Consider the following 23000-nt stretch of genomic DNA (forward strand, 5'->3'; position numbering starts at 1 on the left):
ACACACACACACACACACACACACACACACACACACACACACACACACACACAATTTCTGAGGTGGGAGAAGGAGGAAGAAGAGGTGAGAGGAGGGGGAACAGAGGAGGACAGACAGCGAGCAACCTTCAGAACAGCAGTGGCAAAGCACAGGATGGTGGCAGTCTGACCTACATACAAACATTGTTTAAACAGCAGCATCTGAAGCCTGGGAAATGGAAAGGCTTGCTAAAATTAGGTTTAGCTAGTAGAAAAACCCTCTCACTCCCATATTTATTAGATCCCGTACTAAAGCCTTACAACAATGATGTCTAAAGGAATATCAGCTAAGGATCTTATTTTTATTCACTGGAAGAGTAAGGTGAGAAGAGAGAAGCTAGGAAAGGGAGCCGTGCACATCCAGTCTGAAGCTGTGCATCATGCATCCATCTCTAACTATGCAGACACCCTCTGGCTGAGGCTCCAGGAGAACGGAAATGACACAATTGGGGCCAAGCAAGGGAAGCCCGGGATTCTCAGAGGCTTCTTTTCCACAGTAGCTTCCTGGGGGCACCTGTCACAGATGCTCTTTGTTAAAGACTAAGCCTTAGTGTTCTCTTTGTGAGGCGACCTGCTACTCCAGAGAGTGGCATGGCAGCTCTGTTATCAGATGGCGTTAAGGTGCCACAGACTACAAAAGGAACCCAATGTGATGAACTATTTCTCCCTCCCATTCAGTGTGGAGCTGTGTCCACAGTACTGTGTTCTTGAATACTGCATTTCCCATAGCTAAGGGGCTGTAACTGGATTTAACTGAGACAAGAGAGCTGGTTTGGAGAGCTGGTGCAGCAGGTAAGAGCACCTGGTGCTCTTCAAGATGACCCAAACTCAGGTCCTAATACCCACACTGGCTACCAAGTACCCAACCACCTGCAGCTCCAGCTCCAGAGGATAAAACACCCACCTCTGCCTCTGTGAGCCACACAAGGTCTAACTATGCACAGATACCCTCTGAGTCCCCAGGAAAATGGAAATAACACAATTGAGGCCAAGTGAGGAACCTCAGAGGATTCGTCTCCACTAGCAAGGTCAGGGGGAAAAGGCTAGGGCCTGAGGATGGAGCCCATGGATCAGAGGTAGCTCCTTTGGGCTACATTGAGACCATCGTGGTTTTTACTTCAAGAAAAAGAAACACAATGAGCCAAGTGTTTAGTGCCTCAAATGAAAGAAACATCCCACTTTTGGTATTGAAATACCATTTTATAGAAACACTTTTTCTCACCAAACTACAGTCACACTTTCTTTTTCAGTGGTGCTCTAGATGGACTGCAGGGCCTTGGGCGTGTTAGGCAGGTGTGCCACCAGGGCCCACATGTAATGGTCATGTAACAGGCTTTACTTGCCTGTGGCTGTCCATGTATTTGTGGACAGTTATGTTTTTATAAAGATTTTTCTTTTCTTAACAAATAGCCTATATACAGCAATTTATTTTTATTATATGTTCATTATTTTCCCTCCACATATGTCTTGTGTAAGGATGTCAGAAGCCCTGGAACTGAAGTTAACAGACAGGTGGAAGTTGTAATATATGTGTTGAGAATTGAACCTGGGTCCTCTGGGAGAGCAGCTCTTAAACCACCAAACCATCCTTCCATCTTTCCAGCCCCAGCAGTTAAGTTGAGAAACTGTTAGGTACCATTTTACAGCTTAAGGGGAGATGATGAATTACAGTACTGTCTCTTAACAAATTTAGGAAAGCGTAAGATAAGATAAAAATAGATGTGCCAACCGTACAGCAGAAACACTTTGGGGTGAGAGATAGCTCAGTGTTTAAGAGAGCATACTGCTCTTCCAGAGAACCCAAGCACAGTTCTTAGCACCATGCTTGGTGGCCCAAAACTGCCTCTAACTACAGCTGAAAGAGATCCAAAGCCTCCGGCTCCAGCCTCCAAGGGAACCTGCATTCACCCTAACACCCACAGAGACAGAGAGACAAACACACATAATTAAGTATCATAAAAATCGGGGATGGAGAGATGACTTACTAGTTAAAAGAACTTGGCTATTCTCCAGAGGACTCGGGTTTGATTCAGAACACTCACTTGTTGACTCATAACCACCTATGATTTCAGGAGATGTAAGGCCCTCTTCTGACTTCTATGGTCACAAGGTACACAAGTGGTACATAGACATACATGTAGACCAAACTTCCATAAACAAAATAAAATACAAGCAATAAAAATAAATAAAAATAAACACTATTATACATGCACTACATGTAATCTGTCCTTTTTTTTTCTTATGAAAAAAAACCATCTTAGGACACACACACACACACACACACACACACACACACACACACGCAAAGTCTGGGGAAACAAGACTACACATGCAATTGGCATAGTGGTGTAGCTAGCTCATCAAGAGGGTATCAGCTACTGGATAACCAGTTTTCCATGTGTACTCACAGCCTAGGAGACTCACAACAATCAACAATAATTTCACTTTTGTTGCAGTCTGCTATCACTATGCGGTTGTGGCTGGTCTTCCTGTCTCTACCCCCCAAGAGATGGAGCCAGGGGCATGCTTCACACCTGAATGAACTCCTAATGGGTTCTATCACCATCGATGGACAGTTGTGTGTGTTTGTGTCGCACACATATTCCAGAGGAAGATGTTTACATGTACTTTATCATTCTCCATTTTATTCTTTTTTTTTTTTTTCGAGACAGGGTTTCTCTGTGTAGCCCTGGCTGTCCTGGAACTCACTCTGTAGACCAGGCTGGCCTCGAACTGAGAAATCCGCCTGCCTCTGCCTCCCAAGTGCTGGGATTAAAGGCGTGTGCCACCACCGCCCGGCACTTTATTCTATTTTCAAGTGGCACCTCTCTTCTGAACCTGGAGATTCTGCTTTTCAGTTATGTGGGCAGCCACCAAGCCCCGGTGAGCCTTCTGTCCACGTCCCACACAGTGATAGGGTTACAGGTTTGCAAAAGAGCACACCTGGCTTGTATAGGTGTTGGGATCTGACCTCAGGTATTCATGGTAGCATAGGAAGTGAACTTCCGCTAAAAAGCTTTGTGAATTAATCACTCAGCAACAAATCTGTCTTGACTCTTCTTCCACTTTCACAGTCACCTGACATAAGGTTTTTCTGCCCATTCACAACAAATAAATTCTGGCCAAATACCAAACACCCCCCATTTACCTGACAGCTGCCCGCAGGTCATAATGTAAATGCTGCGATCTGTGATTATTTTTTTGTCTTTTTCTGATTTCTGGAGTTACATTCCTATTAGGAAGCATAGGCTTTGAATGCTCTGCTTTCTGAATGATCGGACCTTACCACGGATATTATTACTAGTAGCACTGGTGAGAAAGGTTACTAAAGTCATGGCTGGCCTAGAATTTGTCATGGAGCACAGAATGGCAACCTACCTGACTCCCTAGAGCTATCATGTGCCCAGCTCATCTGTAAACTTTTCTAAAACTCAGAAAGTGACAGTTGGAAGGACTTTGTGTTAATTATCTTTGCATTGCTGGGATAAACTATAAGCAAAGCTCATTTGGAGAAGAAAGTAGTTAGATTTCAAGAGAAATCATCACAGTAGTTCAATGCCGAATCCTGAAGTGGAAACCATGCAGGAATGCTGCTAACAGGCTTGCTTTGGCTCCTCCTCAGCTAGTGTTCTTATATAGTCGGGGAACACCTGCCCAAAGAATGGTGTAGCCCACAGTGGGCTGAGCCTTTCCGTATCAACCAGCAAGCAAGACAATGCACCACAGGCCTGCCTACAAGTCAATAGGGTCTAAGCAAATCCTCAACTGAAGGTCTCTCTTCCAAGGTGACTGTAATTTGTCATGTTGATGATAAAATAAGCCAGTACAGACTTGCTTACAGGTCTCAAGTTGTATCACTGACAAATCAGAGATAGAAGACAGTTTTTACTTCACCAGCTTCATTGAAAGCCACTGAGGCCAGCTAGGGCTAAAAATTGAGAATCTGACCAAAACAAATAAGTAAAACAGCAAAAGCGGATTGGCAGATGCTAAGTACAAAACTCACCAGCTTTGCTGCTTTCTGTTTTATTTGGTCTGCAGAGGGTGTTTCTCTGTGTAATTCTGGAACAGACCAGGCTGGCTTCAAACTCAACAGGTCTCTTGCTTCTGTCTCCTGAGTGCTGGTGTTAAGGGTGTGTGCCAGATGTGAAGACTCACTTTTGTTTTTTTTTTTTTTTAAATTTATTTATTGCATGTAAATACACTGTAGCTGTCTTCAGACACCCCATAAGAGGGCATCAGATCTCATTACAGATGGTTGTGAGCCACCATGTGGTTGCTGGGATTTGAACTCATGACCTCTGGAAGACCAGTCAGTACACTTAACCACTGAGCCATCTCACCAGCCCCCTCACTTTTGTTTTTTTGAGCCAGAGTTTTTCTGTGTAACTGTGACTGTCCTGCAATCCACTCTGTAGATCAGGGTGGCTTCAAACTCAGATCCACCTTACTCTGCCTCCTGAGTGCTGGGAGTAAAGGCTTGTGCCCCCATCAGCTTCCTTTTGTTCTTTACACACAAGTTTTACTACATAGTTCTACCTGACCTTCAATTTATAGTGAATCTCCAGTCTATCTCCTGAGTTCTGGGGATTGTAGGCGCACATGACCCAACTTGGCTGGCTGGCTCTGTCTGTCTGTCCTTCTGTTTTGAAATTAATTTGATATGTACCTCTGGCTAGCACAGAACTTGTAACAAAAATCTTGTTTCCCCAACACAGGGATTGGAGACACACCACCAACTTTGGATGCTGTTATTAATTTTACTAACAAGATTTAAGCAAAAACAAACAAACAAACAAACAAAAAACAAACCCAAAACAAAAAACCAAACTAAGCTACCAAACAGAAAATAACTACATTCAGATGATAACAATTTAAACAGACCTAGAGTTCTGGGACAGTTGGCATCATCTACTAACATGATCACATGCATATTCTATAACTATTCTCAAATGCATACGATATGCATACAATAGAAATGTGTGCAGATGCTAGCTAAAAACCATGGTTCTATTTGTTGATAGCTGAATTAGCTATTCATATGACTTAAGTTTGAAAAGCAATCCAACCTTCACCAAAAGAATTCACAAATTAAGAGTAGGAACAGATGAACACTTCAGAGCAAACAGAAGGACGTAGTCATTCATAACAGTGTATACACATCTCAGATGGTATTAAGGAAGCCAGACGAAAATCACTATGATTACAACCAATAAACTAGTCACCATGTTTGGCAGTCCTGAGAGTTGTATCCTGGGAGGGCCAGAGATGAAGAAGAACATGATGAGAGACTGCTATAGAGGCTATAATCTTCATTAAATACATCAAGGTAACACAATTTGTTTTCTCAAATGTGTATTGCTTTTTAGTAATATTTTATGCATGTAATTAGTATGAATGCAGGGATAAGCATTATACAGCAAGGATGTAGACAACGTTTAGGAACCTTACTGAACCATTGTATAGCCCTGTATATGTACACACACACACACACACACACACACACACACACACACACACACACACCAGCTTGATGCAAATTAAAAAAAAAATACCCTCTCACAATGAATCATCCTTTCTATTACATGTTTGATGTGGAAAAGCCTATTTTGGTGAGAAAGTGAAGACAAAACTGACCTATGCCTTATAAAGGTGACTTGATTATCAACACAGTTGCTAGTATCATCTCACTAGGAAGAGCTGCATTTAAAGTCCTCTGTGACAACCTCTCAGCCCCCGGCAGCTCAGTGTGAACCCTGGCTGCTCTAAGGCTAGGCGGCCTTGCTGTGATCAGGTCCAACTGCAGAGAAAGGACACCGAGGAATACACAGAACGAGGACCACCACAGCAGCTCAGAGTACGGCCAAAGCTTTTAGCACAGCGGCTCCGTTTTGAAATAATTACTGTGCTTGAAAAGTAACAATTCAGTCCTGTTGAGGATATGTATATTTTAAAAACACAACACTGGACAAAATGAAGCTCTTAAGCAGAGATTTTAAGATTCACTGAAGTGTTCCGAGAGGTAGAAAGTACCCTGTGGTGCGAGCATGTCAGATTTCAAAAATCTGATGATATAGATTCCCTCCTTTTTTTTTTTTTCTTTTCTTCCCTAGACAGGGTTTCTCTGTGTAGCCCTGGCTGTCCTGGAACTCACTCTGTAGACCAGGCTGGCCTCAAACTCAGAGATCCACCTGCCTCTGCCTCCCAAGTGCTGGGATTAAAGGCATGTGCCACCACCGCCCGGCGCCCTCCTTTCAATTAAAAAAAAAAAAAAAAAAAAAAAAAGATTTATTTATATTCTTATATGCACTGATGTTTTGGCAGCATGTATGTCTGTGTAAGGGTCTGGAACTGAATGTGAGTCTTCTTAATAGTATTAGGCGAGTTCATGGTGGTACGGCTATAGACTAACCTAGGTCCTCTGGAAGAGCAGCTAATGCTCTTAACCACTGAGCCTTCCCCCAGTCCCATTTGTTTGTTTTTGAGTCAGGGTCTCTTTACATAGCTGATCTGGAACTTACTATGTACACTAGACTGGCCTCGAACTTAGAACTCTTCCTGCCTCTGCCTTGTGAGTGTTGGAATTAAAGACCTGTATGACCATGCCCAGTTATGACTACTTTTTTTTTAAAATTAAAACTAGTAAAATTAACCAAAGTATACTTTGTCCTGTCAGTAAGATTCACATTGATAATATAAGCTGTTAGATCACAAGTGCATTCAAATATGGCTTCTACAAGCAAATATGATTGGTAGCTTCTAGAAGACAGCATTCAGAAATCTGTTCTATGAAGAACACAAGCTTCCCAAGGCTTTAAAGAGTCTTCCTGTTTATTGCTCCTTTTGCATATGTTGGAGAGAAGATGTGCATTTCATTTAAAAAGCTCTGGAATCTAGGAAACATTCATGATTGAGGTTCAAAAAAAAAGTACACATGTAAAAATGATACCAGTTTATAGGACAACTATGAAGAAAACAGTAACCAATTATCTCATATCCATGAGAATATATTAAAAATGGTATAAAGGTAATGAGTCATGAAAAGTTCATTGTATCTTCCAAGTTTACTTGAACGTATGCAGTATATACAGAGTCTAATAATACTTTCCTGAACCTGGTGGTAGGGCTCAGTAGACAGGGTCTCATTATGTACCCCAGGCTGACCTGGAACTCCTAATAACTGGCTATATTTATGTGATGGTAACACTAGAAGCCACTTGTCTATGATTCTGTAGATGAAAATGGAACAGGTTTTGTGAGAAACGATTCCTTGGCATGTCCCATGATGAAGATAGACAAATGTGACCTGTTAGCAAAGCTTTCCTCTTACCTGGTTGGGGAGGATGGGGTGGCGGCATCTGATGGTGCATCAGGGGGTAGGGAGGAGGCTGCTGATGGGGCATCATGCCAGGGTGGCCTGTGGCCCCAAGTGGGGCCATCCCAGGTCCTCCCGAGTGCTGGTGTGCTTGCTGAGGTGTCTGGCCATGCTGCTGCTGTTCCATTTGCTGCCGAGCACGTAGTTCAGCATATTTCAATTGTTCCATGTGGAAGTTCTGTCGCTCAGTAAGCAACTGCTGTCTCTGTTGTTCTAACTGTAATAAAGGAAGTAGAAAAAAATGCTACCAAGAGGCTTCTCGGGATTGTATAACAAACCGGACATTTATTTGATGTTTGAGTTCTATCCACACCACACTACAAGAGACCCCTTACCAGGAATGTCCCTATATTTAGTCCAAAGTCTGTTTTCCTTGTACTGTACAGTACTGTACAGCATTGGGGCAAATGCCCTTTGGCCCTACTTTTCAAAGACTGGGAGGCTTTCTTCTTCATCATTATCATCTTTATCAACTTATTAATTATTATTATCATTATTAGTATGAAACTAATTATCATGAGCAGTACTGGAGACAATATGTAGCTATGTTGTTCAGGCTGCCACTGCATTTCTAGGCTCAAGCAATGCTCTTATCTAAGCTTTCAAATAGCTGGGACTAGAGCCATATGCCACTGTGTCTGGGTAAGCCTGTAGGTATGTATTATTTTATTTATTTACTTGAAGACAGAGTCTCACAGGATAGCTTCAAACAGAAATCTGCCTGCCTCTGCCTCCCAAGTGTTGCAGTTAAAGACATGCCCCAACATGTCCAACTGGGCTTGCAAAGGTTAAAAATACTTCCCTAGATTTTAAAAAAAGTCTGCTACTTGTTCTTCACAGGCAATATGTTCGAGCTTTCCAGGTGCTACCTTCTGGATGTGATCTATTTGGTCACTGTCTATTTTAGAACATAAAATGTCACAGAGGTGATATAACCTTAGGTACACATATACTTTTTGTTTTTCTATATAGAATGTTGGAATGGTATGGCAAAGCAAACCTTAGCTAAAGTTACACTGAGTGACAAACTCACAAATTTTGACTAACTAAATAAAATTTTTTATGGAATTTGAAAGTACAAGCATTTCAATATTGAGGGCTAGAAAATGGCATATAGTTAGTTCAGTGGCAAAGCATGTGCATACATCCCTGGGTTCCAAATGCCACAAAACTAAATAAATAAAATTAAGAAAAATAGCTAGGTGAATGGGCAATCCAAGTACCCAGGGGCTGGAAGTGGGGAGATCAAGAGTTCAAGGTCCTTCTTAGGGTTTAGTGAGTTTGAAGCCAGTTTGGGTTGCAAAAGATACTGATTTAAAAACAAATTTTACTGTTATGTGCAAAGCAAAAACAGAAAGCAACAACAAAAAACCCACAACCACCCGAGACCATAATTAATAGTAGCTGAGCCACTGAAGTACACCTTACAATTGGAGTGGATAAGAAAATCAGGCTAAATATGAAAAAAAAATGTAAAAACTGTGACTATGGAAAAATGAAGCAAGTGCTCCTCCACACGAGGCCAGACTCCAGTCTTCTCAGCAGTGACCCAGAGGCACCTAGGTACTGAGCATTTGAAATCGAAGTGAATGGAGATGGGAGAGCAGAGGATGACTGGAATGAACTGGTTCTACATACCCTGTGGATCCTGGAAAGTAAACTTAGGTTAAAAGTACCTTACCAGTTGAACCACGCTACTGTCCAGTGAAATAATAACAAACTCATTTTAATTACAAGTAGAACCAGAACTGTCATATTAAATTACTGTAATTTCAGTTGTTTTAAACTTCTGTAACATGCTGGCACAAAAGTCTTAATCACATGTAAGGCTCATACTTTACTTCTGTTGACTATCACTATTTTTAGTCACTCAATAGGTTAAGGAAATGTAATGTTTTGGCTTTTAGGAGGAGCCAGTTCTGTGAATAAATACTAAACACTAGGTAGAATAAGCATGACAATTAACTTACAGATATTGTCAGCATAGGAAGGCCTGATGGACGAAATGTCACAGAAGGAGAGCTACATTCGAGAGAAGAGGGAGATGGATGGCGGTGGGAGACGCTCCAGTCCTCACCCTGAGAGCTGGTCAGATGGTTTGCAGAGTGAGACAGAGCTGCCATGTAAGGCTCCTGCCTGCTTGGTTGGACTTTTATTATATAAGAAAGGACCCAAGATGTAAATATTGTGAGAATGCTCAAAAACTTCAATTCTGGATGACTACATAGTGACACATAAGAGACTGAACAATAAAAGAAAAGTGCCGAGACTGACCACAGCCTTGCTTTCCTACTCCTAAGTATTCCCTCCAGGAAATTTAGGACTCTGCAATATCCTGAGGTCAGAACAAGGATCCCAGAAATGAATCTCTTACCTATGTCCTTGAGTCATCAGTGTTCCGCACAGCTTGGCTGTAGCCTCAGTGTGATTTAAGAACTACAGAAGGTATGTACAGCGGGCCTGCTCTGTAAACCAGCTGCACTACTAAAGAAGAGCAGGCGCTCTCTCTAACCTGTGGCCGCATCCTGTTTGTCTTCTTTATCAAATTCTTTTTTTTTCTTTTTTCTTTTTTCTTTTTTCCAAGACAGGGTTTCTCTGTGTAGCCCTGGCTGTCCTGGAACTCACTCTGTAGACCAGGCTGGCCTCGAACTCAGAAATCCACCTGCCTCTGCCTCCCAAGTGCTGGGATTAAGGGCGTGTGCCACCACCGCCCGGCCTTTTTCAAATTCTTAACTAGCATTTCTTTGGTAGCTTAAATTCATTGATGGCTTCAATATAAGAAACAAAACAAAGAAAAAGCCTCTTAGAAAAGGAAAATGGGAAGAAAGAAGTCAAATATGGTAGAATGTGTCTAGTGCTAGTCCTTGAGATTTAGGGAAGGGAATTACCAGTTTGAACACAACATGTAGACCCTGCATCAAAATCCACCAGAAAGACAAAGCCACCTACCCTCAATTATATTAATTTCTAAAGATTACTGTCATTTTATTCTTTTTTTTTTTTAAGAGGTGGGGCAGGGATGGGTATGAGGAAGAAGGCTTTTGACTGGGTCTCTCTTATATCCCAGGCTAGTCTGAGAAAAAAAAAAAATCACAGCAATGTCCTGGCCTTATCCTTCTTGGTGTCTTAAAATACACAAAGTAATTAAAAGGAAGTAATTATGCAACAAAAAGTAAAAAAAGGCATGTGATTAAATACACATACATACATCTGAAAGAAAACCCAGTTTAAATTGAAAGCTTTAATGTAGGACAAATGAGTCTCCTGAGGTGAGGGTTAGGACCCAGATTGCCATTCCCAGCTGGCTCCAGATGGCTCTGGACTCCCAAATGCCCTAGGCTCATGTCTGTTATGTGTCAGAAGCTGCAGATTTTAAAAAGCTGATATATCCTGACCTTACCAAGTATCCCCAAGACTGTATGTATAAATCCACATAGGTACCTAGTATTTGATAAAGGTGCCAAGATACAAAAGAGAAAAGATTGTTCGAGTAGTTATGGGAAAACTAGACACCCAGACATAGAAGAATCAGTCATTAACCTCTCTTTTTCATTGTTTAAAAAAAAAATTGAAATGGTAAGCTTAAGTTAAGACTAGAAACTCAGTTTAGCATGGTGATACATGTCATATCCCAGCACTGGGAGGCAGGCAGATCTCTTGAGTTCAAGATAGGGCTACACAGCCTGGCAGTTGTTGCTTATGCCTTTAATCCCAGCACTTGGGAGGCAGAGGCAGGTGGATTTCTGAGTTCGAGGCCAGCCTGGTCTACAGAGTGAGTTCCAGGGCTACACAGAAAAACCCTGTCTCGAAAAACCAAAAAAGATAGGGCTACACACACCTAGACCTACACACACACACACACACACACACACACACACACACACACACACACAATCTTATCTTGAAATCCTACCACCAAAAGGCTATCAACTCATAAATTGTAAAAAGAAAATAAGATACAAACATGGCCAAGTGTGGGAGCTCATGAATTTCAGCCCAGCATTTGAGAAGCTGAAGCAGATGATGTACCATGAGCTTGGGGGTAAGCCACCATTGCTGAATGAGCGAGCCCTACCTCAAAAAAAGGAATCAGTATGAAGTTCCCTAAAACAAAAAAAATACTTACAAAAGAATCCAGGTACATACATCCAAATCTACACCACACAGAACGCTGCATGGTTCTTACAACACCATTTAACAGCCACGGCATGCATTGGCCTAGATGTCCATCAACAGGTGAACAATTCAAAGAAAATGTGCTGTTTGCACACACTGCAGCTTCGCACCGCTATACAAATGTTTACTCATTCTCAGTAAAACAGGCTTAAACAGGCTTAAACAGAGACAATACCGTAAGCCTATCTTATATGTAGGAACTTCAATGTAAATGTTCCTGTGAAGCAGAGATGAAAGTAGTGGGTGGTGATTTGGTGGAAGGAGGGACACCAGAAGGTGGGGCATGGGGAAGGCTGAGCAAAAACAATGACTCATGTACATAAAAGAAAAAAAAAGTCATAATGAAATTCACTATTTTGTACACTAATGAAAAATAAAAACCACCACCAACACCAAACCACCAGAGAAGAATTAATGTAAATTTTGGTGTTCCAAATAACAAGATTGTAGTAACATTCATGATCCTCAGGAAAAATGGGAACAAAAGTTGGTAGTGTTAAGGCATACCTTAAATGTATCCACCCACTGAGCTATGATTGGACATCTGGAAATGTGTCCTAGTGAATTATTCATCTGTGGCCATAAAGGCAGTCAGTAAAACATTACTTTCATCCACAGCTATATCAGAAACTGAGTGGGAGGAAAACCAATTTCCAACAGAAAATATTTATAATCCCAAGTACATACAAATGGTCTGATCATGTATAAACACAATGAGAATGTTCTGGAAAATACCAGGATAATAATGACTACCTTTAGGAATGATGTTATGAATATTTTATGACACATGTGGCATGGATAACCTTTGACAGAAAAGGTCACATTTTAGTTTTAATCACTCCATTTATGTGAACTGTCAAGAATAAGCACACCTACAAAGAGAAAGTAGATAACACCAGGTAGGAGGCAGGGTGTAGGAAGACACTGATACCATCAGAGAAGGGAACAGTGCCAGAATGGGCACACTTATTTAGGGGGATAATTCCCCCCCCCATAGATAATGATGACAGTTGGAAGCCCCATCCCTATTCTCAAAACTAGAAAGGTGCCCATGTATTTTTGGTTTTTGTTTGTTTGTTTGTTTGTTTTAGAGACAGAATTTCTCTGGCTGTCCTGGGAATTTTCTTTGTGAACCAGGCTGGCCTCGAACTCAGATACCCACCTCCCTCAGCCTCCCAAGTGCCACCATACGAGGCTTCCCACTGACTTTCTTAATCCTTAATATGTATGTGAAGGCATGTACCATAAAGATCATATGGTAGGTAACCAGAGGAAAACTTGTGGAAGCCTCTCTTTGGTCCCAACATTTGAGATTCAGGGATCACTGGCTTTGTCTAGTTAACATGGTTCTATGAAGCCCAGAGCTGTGGTATATGCCTATAATTTCAGAGCCTGAAGGCTGGGGCAAGAAGAATTTGCATTTATGATCTCACAGACACCCTTTGATGTATTTATTATCTAACACCCTTTTAAACAAACAAACAAACCTAAGTATGTATTTACTCTTATTGCCAAAGCTTATAATTAAGGAATGGTGAGATGCCCTGTATGTAAGGGCATCTATTCCCAAATTTGATGACATAAGTTTGATCCCATAAATCCATGGTAGAAAGAGAAAACTGACTCTAACAATCTAGTGGAGAGTAAGAGGAGGCAGATCTGTGAGTTTAAGACCTTCCTGATTCATGTAGAGAGTGTCAAGCCAGTCAGGGTTATAGAAGTAAGACCCTGTTTCCAAGATAAAAGAATAAAAGTAAATTAAAGTTAAGGTTGGGCTAGTGAACTGGCTCAGGGGATAGAAGGTTTGCTTCAAAAGTTTGAGTCCACTCAAAGGTAAGGACAGAATTGACTGTCAGCACCCAGAAGGCTGGGACAGAAGTATCTCAAATTCAAATTCAAGGCCAGCCTGCACTTCATGAGATCCCTTTCCCCCTTCCACTCACAAGTGCTGTCTAAATATAATAAAACTACAAATAACTATTTAAAAAAATAGTAAGCTGTCCTTTAATTTTGGTTTCTTGTTGGAGACAGAGGGTCATGCGGCTCCTGACCAGCCTCAAATGGGCCATGCAGACAAGAATGACCCTGGCTCCGGAGACTCCTTCCTGACGTCAGGAGGGCCAGAATCACAGGTGTTCCCAGCAATGCCAGGCTCTGTCCCTATGGATACTTGAATTTACTCTGGCACCCCATTTCCTAGGAATATAGACGAAAAACAATACAAATTACTCATGTTAGCAAGGTGTTAGTGAACTTGCCAGCTTTCTCGTGACACAGTTGGGGTGAGTTACCTCTGTCCAGTGTCATCCACGGGGAGCCCACACTGAGCACTCTTCAGCATTCAGATACTCAACATAAACACAGCTGCAGCATAGCTGAAGCTCAGACAAAGCTCGTCTCCCTGCCTCTATTTGGGTAAAGCAAGAGGAGGGGGCAAAAAAGAAAAAAAAAAATGGCAGGAAGACTCTGACAAAACTCCATCCACATATACTGCCAAGCACTCACTCATCGGCTAAGACCAGAAGCCTCAGAGCTAGAGTTAACAAGCAGCCTCTGCTTCAGTAGTTGGTGCTGACTATAAAGGAGTTTATCGGACGAAAAAAAACCAAGCTAAAACACATAGCCAGCCTATTACATTGAAGAAAAAAAAAGAAAACCACTAAACTTTGTTGTTTCTATGTGTGTTTCAAGCTGAGTCTACACCATTTTGATTAACTACCATTTTGGTCTTGTTGCAGTATGCTTTAGAAAGGAAACTGTGGGATAGGAGGGTACACACCTTTAATCCCAGCACGTGGGAGGCAGAGGCAGGTGGATCTCTGTGAGTTTGAGACCAGCCTGGTCTACAGAGTGAGTTTCAGGATAGCCAGGGCTACACAGAGAGACCATGTCTCAGAAAGAAGAAATATATGACTGATGTATGGATTTCTAAGACACAAACAATACAATGTAATGGAGTCCAGTCAAAAACAAGTTAAATTATTAAGGACAGTAATACACATAAGTTATGGGAAATAAGAAGAAAACAAAGACTGGAGAGATGGCTCACTGGTTAAGTACACTGACTGATCTTCCAGAGGCTCTAGGTTCTATTGCCAATACTGACACGGCAGCTCACAATCCTCTGCACCTCAAGTTCCAGGGGATCATTTATCCCCCCCCCCTTCTGCTCTCTCTGTGCACATCATGCACACAGTGCAGACATGCATTTGACACAACACCCATTAACATGAGGGGAAAACCTTAATAAGTTAAAAACAAAGAAGAAAAGCACAGTTAAAAATAACTCTTCTGGCCAGGTGGTGGTGTCGAGCGTCTTTAATCCCAGTACTCGGGAGGCAGAGGCAGGCGGATTTCTGAGTTCGAGGCCAGCCTGGTCTACAGAGTGAGTTCCAGGACAGCCCGGGCTATACAGAGAAACCCTGTCTCGAAAAACCAAAAAAAAAAAAAAAAAAAAACAAAGAAACAAAACAAAAAACAAAAGACAAAACCTCTTCTGGAGACTGTGAAATCACAAACCATAACAAATCTTATAAAATCTACAACCTGCTATTAAAGATATTCTGTTAGTTTTACTCTCAAAAATATAACTGGAAAATTATCACTTCCTTCATTTGGAAAGTTCTGGTCTAAGTTACTGCCTCACAAGGGCTCTTTTCAATCTACCTCAGTTTCTCTAGTGCCTAGCCTCTGACCCAGTCACCAGCTCATCCAGTGGTTATTCCTCATGTCTCTCAACAGGAGCCTTTGATAGCATCCTCACTTAGTGTAGTCCACATCTGCTTTAAGTCTCTAGAAGAAAACCAAGCAACTTCATATCCATATTTAATCCTAAAAGTAAGAAAACCTAAAACAATTTATGGCAACTTAAAACAAATCATGTTAAAAAAAGAAAAAGTCTGAAAGCAACTGTGTTGGGGAAAACTGAGACAGAATGGACCATTCCTTTTAGGAATGAATCCTAAAAGGAAGCAAACTGACTTGCTAGTTTTCCAGTGTCAAAGTCATATTTCACAGGAAAAGTAAAACAGAAGTCTATACACAACTCTGAGACTTTTGGTTAAAACAAGGTAGTAATGGTCTATTTGTTCCTAAGTTATAAAACAGCAGATAAATACATATTTGACATCCCACTCTAATGGCACATGAGATGCTCTTAACTTGCTTGTCTAGGATCCAGTCTTGCCCGTAGGATGAGCTAACAGCACTGATTGATCAGCATCATTGTTGGATTCTTCAATAAGGACAATCAAAATAATGGATATGTATGTTTCTAGTTCTGTTAACGACTTTTCAGAAGATACATTAGAATGTAAGTATGAGTACAGCAACATAGGGACCGACACAGCTAGTGAGCTCACACGGCTAACAGTGACTAAGACAAGATGTCATATGGACTTGCTCAATTGCAGCCTGTGTAAATGAAGGCATTCATGTATGTTCATATGGAAGCAGCAGAACTTAAGTAGCTTTGGCAAATGCTGCTTGAGGCTCAACCTCGGCCTAATTCCAGCTACCAGTCAACCTACAGAAGAGGGAAGAAGGAGCAACAGAGATAAATAAAGCCAAAGGTAAAATGTAATGAAGACATTGTAGAAAAATGGGTCTGTATATTAGAGACAGGAAAATCAAGAAAAAATCCTGAACCGGACAGTGGATTTATAAGGTTTTACTTTATCGACAAATACATATAATCAACATTTATAAAAGGGAAATTTAATAAAAAGTATATTTATAGCTAAGACAGTTAGATTATAAAGTAGATAGAAAAATCCTGATTTATAATCACTAGTTCATCAAAACAGGAAATGACAAACTATCTAGAGAGCAAGGTTTCCATCTCGGAAGGCACACCATCTTAACACCCCATGCAACTCCCTACTCACAGCTTCTTTCTCTCTGTCCATAATCGTCTCCAGCTCTTCAAAATGTCGAAGTTTGATCTCTAGTTTCTTCATCTGTGTCTCAACCAGGAGAGCTACCAGGGACTTGATCTTTCTTTCTTCCACAGCCGCCAGGTGCTAAAGGCAAAGACCACTCCAATTATTTAAGAAAATGTTAAAGTTTAGAATAAGCTTTAGGCTTCTACTTTGATTCTTCCAAAGATTTATATCAGATGAAAGTAATAACACTCCTTGGTTCTATCACAGAAGATTTCAGTTTTTATAGACACAAAAAATACAAAAAGGAAAACTCTCCCAAGGGGGGAGGCAGCAAAAAAAAGTTTTTTAGCCATCAGAGTGGCTGGCTGGGTAAAGGTACTTTTTTTTTTTTAACCTGAAATACTGAAATCAACCTAGAGAAACCACAAGACAAAGAAAATCCACTCTCACAGATTGTCATATGACCGCCATACCATAAAACACTATACAAAAACCTGTATTTTCAATTATGCAACATTTAAGACTCAAGAGAACATCTGATTTAAGTCTCTAGAAGAAAGCCAAGCAACTTCATATCCATATTTAATCCTAAAAGTAAGAAAACCTAAAACAACTAAAACAATATATGGCAACTTAAATAAATGAAACAAATCATGTTAAAAAAAGAAAAAGTCTGAAAGCAACTGTGTTGGGGAAAGCTGAGAAGGAATGAACCCTAAAAGGAAGCAAACTGACTTATTAGTTTTCCAGTGTCAGAGTCATATTTCACAGGAGAAGTAGGACAGAAGTCTATACACAACTCTGAGACTTTTGGTTAAAACAAGGTAGTAATGGTCTATTTGTTCCTAAGTTATAAAACAGCAGATAAATACATATTTGACATCCCACTCTATGGCACATGAGAGGCTCTTGCTTGTCCAGGGTCCAGTCTTAAGTTACTCACAAGAATTAAAGGCAATCCCTCTCATAGCACACTCTTCCAATAAAAGAGCCTACCAAGGAGAGGAGGCTATGCAGCCCGGGCTGTCTATCTAAGTAGCAACTGTGTAACGCACATATATGTTATAGCTATTGTTTTGTTGTTTTTGCAGCACAGACTGTCCTGAAACTCACTGTATAGACCAAGCTGCGCTAGAACTCACAGAAATTCACCTAATTCTGACTCCCAAGTGCTGAAATTAAAAGTATGCATCAATACACAAGAATAAAGACTCTTGATTAGCTATACCTACCTATATACCTACATACCCGAACTGAGAACCCGAATGAGCAACCAAGATATTTTCCTCACGTCTGTTCTCAACACCCTTTCTTTGCTAATGAATTGTCCAAAGATAAGCATTTTTTTCTTTGGCACCAAATATCCTAATGCAAAACTTTCCTATGTTAAGCAAATTGTGTGAGGCAAGAAAGTCTTTCATCCTAAGCTTGAAGATAGTATGCAGAACTATACATACAAACACAGGAGCAGAAGGGAAGTCACTCTGGAAGACTCTGGAAGACGGCTGAGTGACTCCACTGCCCTGAGCACAACAATGAGTTGGAGTCATGCTTTCCTGACTATTAAGCAGTACAGAGAATAAAGTGCCACATTATCGTACTTGACCAGACTCTGAATACCTGCAAGGACCAGCCTACAACAAATTTCAAAGCATATTTTGCCATATCTTTACTATTACAAGCTAAATTTATATACTTATTTCTACACAAAATTGAATAATATGTAGGTAAGGGTCGCTACCCTCTTTATTTCCTATAGAACCTAAGAGTTAATATACATTTAAGATAGGGTTCTGGAAGCAACACAGAGATTTGATAGCTTTAATTACTAGTCTTTAAAGAATATTTTATTGGTTTCTCAGACAGGGTTTCTCAGTGTAGCCCTGAACACTGTGGAAATTACGCTATAGAGCAGGCTACCCTTGAATTCTGAGATTTGACCCCTAGGATTAAAGGTGTGTACCATACACCAAGCTGACCATTTTTTTTTTCATTAAAAAATTGTGTGTATGTGCAAATGTCTGCTTCTGACTCTGTACACAGTGTATAGTAGTGTTAGTACAGATAAAGGCAACAGATCTTCTATATCTGGAGTTACAGGCACTTGTTTGCTACCTGAAGTGAGTACTGGGAAGTAAAACTTAGTTCCTCTACAAGAGCAGTGCTATCATTCACTGAATCCACTCTCTGGACTTAACTGCCAATCTTTGGCAGTGCACGGAAACCTTTCATGACATACACCAATGCCCCAAATGTACTTAAAACATCTCCAGCTGATTATCACTGTAAGTATCATGGAACTTATGATGTGATTTAAATATGTAACTTTTATTTCATTATTGAGTGGGTTATCTGTGACTGTAGGTGCCTGGGTATCACAGCAGATGATTATGGAGGTCTGATTTAGGAAGTTCTCTTTTTAAAGGGGGACTAGACTCAGGTATTCAGGCCTGAAAACCCTTTTTAATCTTAGAGGTTCATAATGTCTATTTTGAAACAAACAAATTAGAAAAAAAAAAAAACATGTATAAGACACAAAATTGAAGTTACAAACAGATGTCTATAAAATGGTGTTTCCTCTTCAGGCTGTCATACAGCCACCAGCAACCCTTCCTATGAGAGGACCAGTGTCACTCACTTCTAGTCCCATTTTTATGTGAATCTTACTGAAAACTATAGGTTTTGGCAGAAAATAGTATGAGATTTATGTAGGAATCGGAGGCATCCCCATATATTACTAAATAGAAAATGTTACAACATGTCTATTCAAAACAGTAGCTCACCCATATACAAGCTAAAAGGAGAAAAAAAAGTTAAAATAAAAAATATCAGTATCTTTGGAAATTTAAGAATGAAAACCAGAAAAATCTCAGTATTCCACATAACAAGAAACAAGTTATAAAGGAAAAAAAAACTCCATTTAAAATGATTTTGTGTTTCTTTGTGTAGGGCCAACGTTTGTCTACTGGTTGAACAACTATTCATGCTTGTTTCCATCATGGTTGGGCAGTCATGATGGTGAAATTAGGTTCTAATATTTGAACAGGTTACATTTAGGAATACATACACATACATGCATGCAATAGAATAAAAGATGTCACATCTTAAAAAAACAAAACAGGTTTTTGAAAAGTTAAGTATGACTTAGAGACAGGGTTTCTCTGTATAGCCCTGGCTGTCCTGGAACTCACTCTGTAGACCAGGCTGGCCTGGAACTCAGAAATCCACCTGCCTCTGCCTCCCAAGTGCTGGGATTAAAGGCGTGTGCCACACCGCCCGGCTTCAAAACTCTTGAGGTATAATGAAATTCAAATTAGAGGCATGAACGGTAGCTCATCAATGCAGGGTAATGAGCACATATTTCTGAAGTCAAGAGTTGAAAAAGCTTAACTTCCTGTACACGCTAATGAAAATGAAGAACATGCTCTAGATGCTGTAGGAAAAAAAATCCCATTACTTAGGCTACACATTTATACCAAACCTGGTAACAGTGTGACCAAGGGCTCATCGGAGGGATCAGAGAAGCACACAACTATTCAGGAATAAAACCTGATATGAGTAGATTGGGGTCGTGGCCACAGAAGAGATATGAATGCAATACCCACAGAAGATGAAGTTGACTTAGTTTGAGGTGGGGTTTCCAATGTGTAAATGTAATTCCTGTTGATTCCCACAAGAAGGAAAGTGACTAACGGCAGACAAAGTGGTCCAATACACCAACCTTCCTTTGCTTTGCCACCTGTGCTGTTAAATAGAGCTATGATGACATCCAAAACTAAATCCAGTTAATTTAAGTATATTCTGGCAACACCTGTGACATGTGTAGGAATAATGATGTATGTTTGAGTGGTGACAACATGTTGACCAGTTTCCATGAACACAAATCCATGTTTGCCATTGTAGTCTGTGTACACATGGAATTATGTTAAGAAGAAATCTGAAGTAAGTAGATAATGAATTTAAGAATGTGAGAGAATTTAAGAAAATTTAATAAAATGAATATATTATTCCTAAAAGACAATATAGCCTTGGTCTGAGATTTCTGGTTTATCTCCTTTTTTTTTTTCTTTTTTTTTCGAGACAGGGTTTCTCTGTTTAGTCCTGGCTGTCCTGGAACTCACTCTGTAGACCAGGCTGGCCTCGAACTCAGAAATCCACCTGCCTCTGCCTCCCAAGTGCTGGGATTAAAGGCGTGCGCCGCCACCACCACCCGGCCTGTTTTATCTCAAAAGTAATTATCAAGTCCCTTTTCCTTCTAAGCCTCAATACCCAGATAGATGGAAACGCAGCGCACCTAGCCATGTGTGACATGCCTGCACTCACTTATGTGTGAGCACACACACACACAACCCTACTGCAGTGTGGTCCAGCACAGCTTGTCAGTAGATGAAATGCAGAAGTGGACATGTTCCTGAAGGGTTCCACACAGCAACAAGGGTGTGAAAAAGCCAGAAGGAACCCATCTGTGTAGGAGCTAGATGCAGAGACTCTAATTACCTCTGCATGTGAGGGTGACAAACACTGAATAACAAAGCTGTTTATAGACACAGCAGGACAAAGGAAGAGTAAGAGAAACTTCGAATGCTTGGTGAAGCTTTGCTAATTATAGTAATTTAACTGAATTCTTTGCCCCCCTGATTACTATGCAGCACAAAAATGACTATGTGCTGTGAGCTCTATCAAATCCAGCTATAAGGCTCTAAACTGAAACATGAAAGCTAGACAGCAGAAACTCTGCACTACTGTCACAGATTTAAAGGAAAACTAGCTTTAATACTGAACACTGGAAGCCAAGAGTGGTGACACATGCCTTTAGACAAGGACCTTGGGAAGCAGGAGCAGCAGGATCTTTGAGTGGAAAACCAGCCTGGAGTGTGACCCTGAATTACAGAATAAAGAAATTACAAAGCCAGGGAGTGGTGGCACACGCCTTTCAATCCCAGCACTTGGGAGGATTGAGGCAGGTGATTTCTGAGTTTGAGGCCAGCCTGGTCTACAGAGTGAGTTCCAGGACAGGCAGGGCTACACAGAGAAACCCTGTCTCAACACCACTCCCCCCAAAAAAAAGAAGGAAGAAAGAAGAAAGAACAAAGGAAAAACCAAGGAGGAAGTCTTCTTTAATCTGCATGTTCATGAGAAGTGAACTTTAAAAACTTACTACTAATATCAGATTACATTTATATGAAGGAAAAGGGCAAGGGGGCCTGTGGAATGGCTCACGGGGTGATGAAGTATGTCTGATGGCCTGATCTTGATACCCAGAGACTAAGAAAGGAGAGAATCAATTCTGTGATGACAACTTCATCTGACCCTTACACTCATTAAACATAAGGGACACGTGGAAGTCCCTGGAGGGCTGTAACAGTGGATTTCTGGAGCAGGTGCTGCTCCCATGGGTCAGATCATTTATGAACACTTCAGAGCTGAAGGCTTATCTGTCCTACTTACTTCACTGTAAATACTTAAAAGAGATGACTCAATGGCTAAGAGCACTGGCTGCAACCCTGTCTCGAAAAACCAAAAAGGCACTGGCTGCTCTTGCAGAGGACTTGAATTTGATTGCAAGCACATGCATAGCAGGTCACCACTATCCAGTTCCGGGGACCAGATATTCTGCCCTAGTTTCAGCAAGCCCCAGGCACAAACATGATACAGATGCACACGCAGGCAAAATACCCACACCCATGAAAAACATATGATACAGACACACATGCAGGCAAAACACCCATACCCATGAAAGAACCAAACCAAACCCAGTTGTTTAAAGCACAGCAGTTAACACTGTACTGCTCTTCCAGAGGGCCTTATTCAAGTTCTAGCATCCAAAGCGAGTGGCTCAAAATTACCTACTTATCTCCCACTTCAGGAGATTCAATGCTTCTGGCCTCTATGGGGCGTGAAACACTTATGAGGCATTCACTCACACAGAAACACATATACATGATTAAAAATTAAAAACAAATAAAAGCTAACAACAAAAAAGACCGTATCAGTTGCATTGTAAGTAATGGGATAGTGGAAACGGGGAAGGATTAGGAGAGGAACATCTCACAGTGCCTGGTCCCTAGCACAAGAGTAAAAGGGCTACTACAGACTGGTACCAGAAAAGTCAGGGGAAAAAAAAAACAAAGATTAAAGAATCAAAGATCGGCAAAGGTAACATACAGGTCTGAAGACTAAGGAAGGAGGGAAGCTCTTGTTGCCTCTAATCTATTGCTGATAAGATAGTCCTCAGTGATATTATGTACAAGTAAGAATTCATACACATCTGAGCGTCCTGGAGCACACATAATCCCAGCATTCAGAGGCAAGAGGGTCACTAAGGCTACATAGTGATATTCTGATGCAAAATAACACAAACAAGCAAAACTCAACACAGTTCAGAAGCAAGGAGATGATGTACCAATAATATGACTGCAAGGCATGAAAAGAGAAAATTTTGCAATCAAGGGACAAAATCGAGAGAAAAGGGAAACAATAAAGCACACCTATATTAGTACTTACCACGCCTCAAGACACTCAAGAATG

General features: G+C 40.9%; 1 protein-coding gene across 1 annotated transcript in view; it reads right to left on the bottom strand.

The window, feature by feature from the left end:
• Positions 1-23000, bottom strand: part of Smarcc1 (SWI/SNF related, matrix associated, actin dependent regulator of chromatin subfamily c member 1) — a 96275-nt gene that overhangs the window by 7985 nt on the left and 65290 nt on the right. Inside the window, exons 25-26 of the mRNA XM_028785369.1 lie at positions 16476-16610; positions 7369-7630 (exon numbers count right to left, since the gene is read on the bottom strand). Of these exons, the coding sequence (XP_028641202.1) occupies positions 7369-7630; positions 16476-16610 (397 nt within the window). The remainder of the gene's footprint in view (positions 1-7368; positions 7631-16475; positions 16611-23000) is intronic.

Source organism: Grammomys surdaster, unplaced genomic scaffold (genome assembly GCF_004785775.1).
Source record: "Grammomys surdaster isolate TR1022 unplaced genomic scaffold, NIH_TR_1.0 125216, whole genome shotgun sequence".
Taxonomy (NCBI): Eukaryota; Metazoa; Chordata; class Mammalia; order Rodentia; family Muridae; genus Grammomys; species Grammomys surdaster.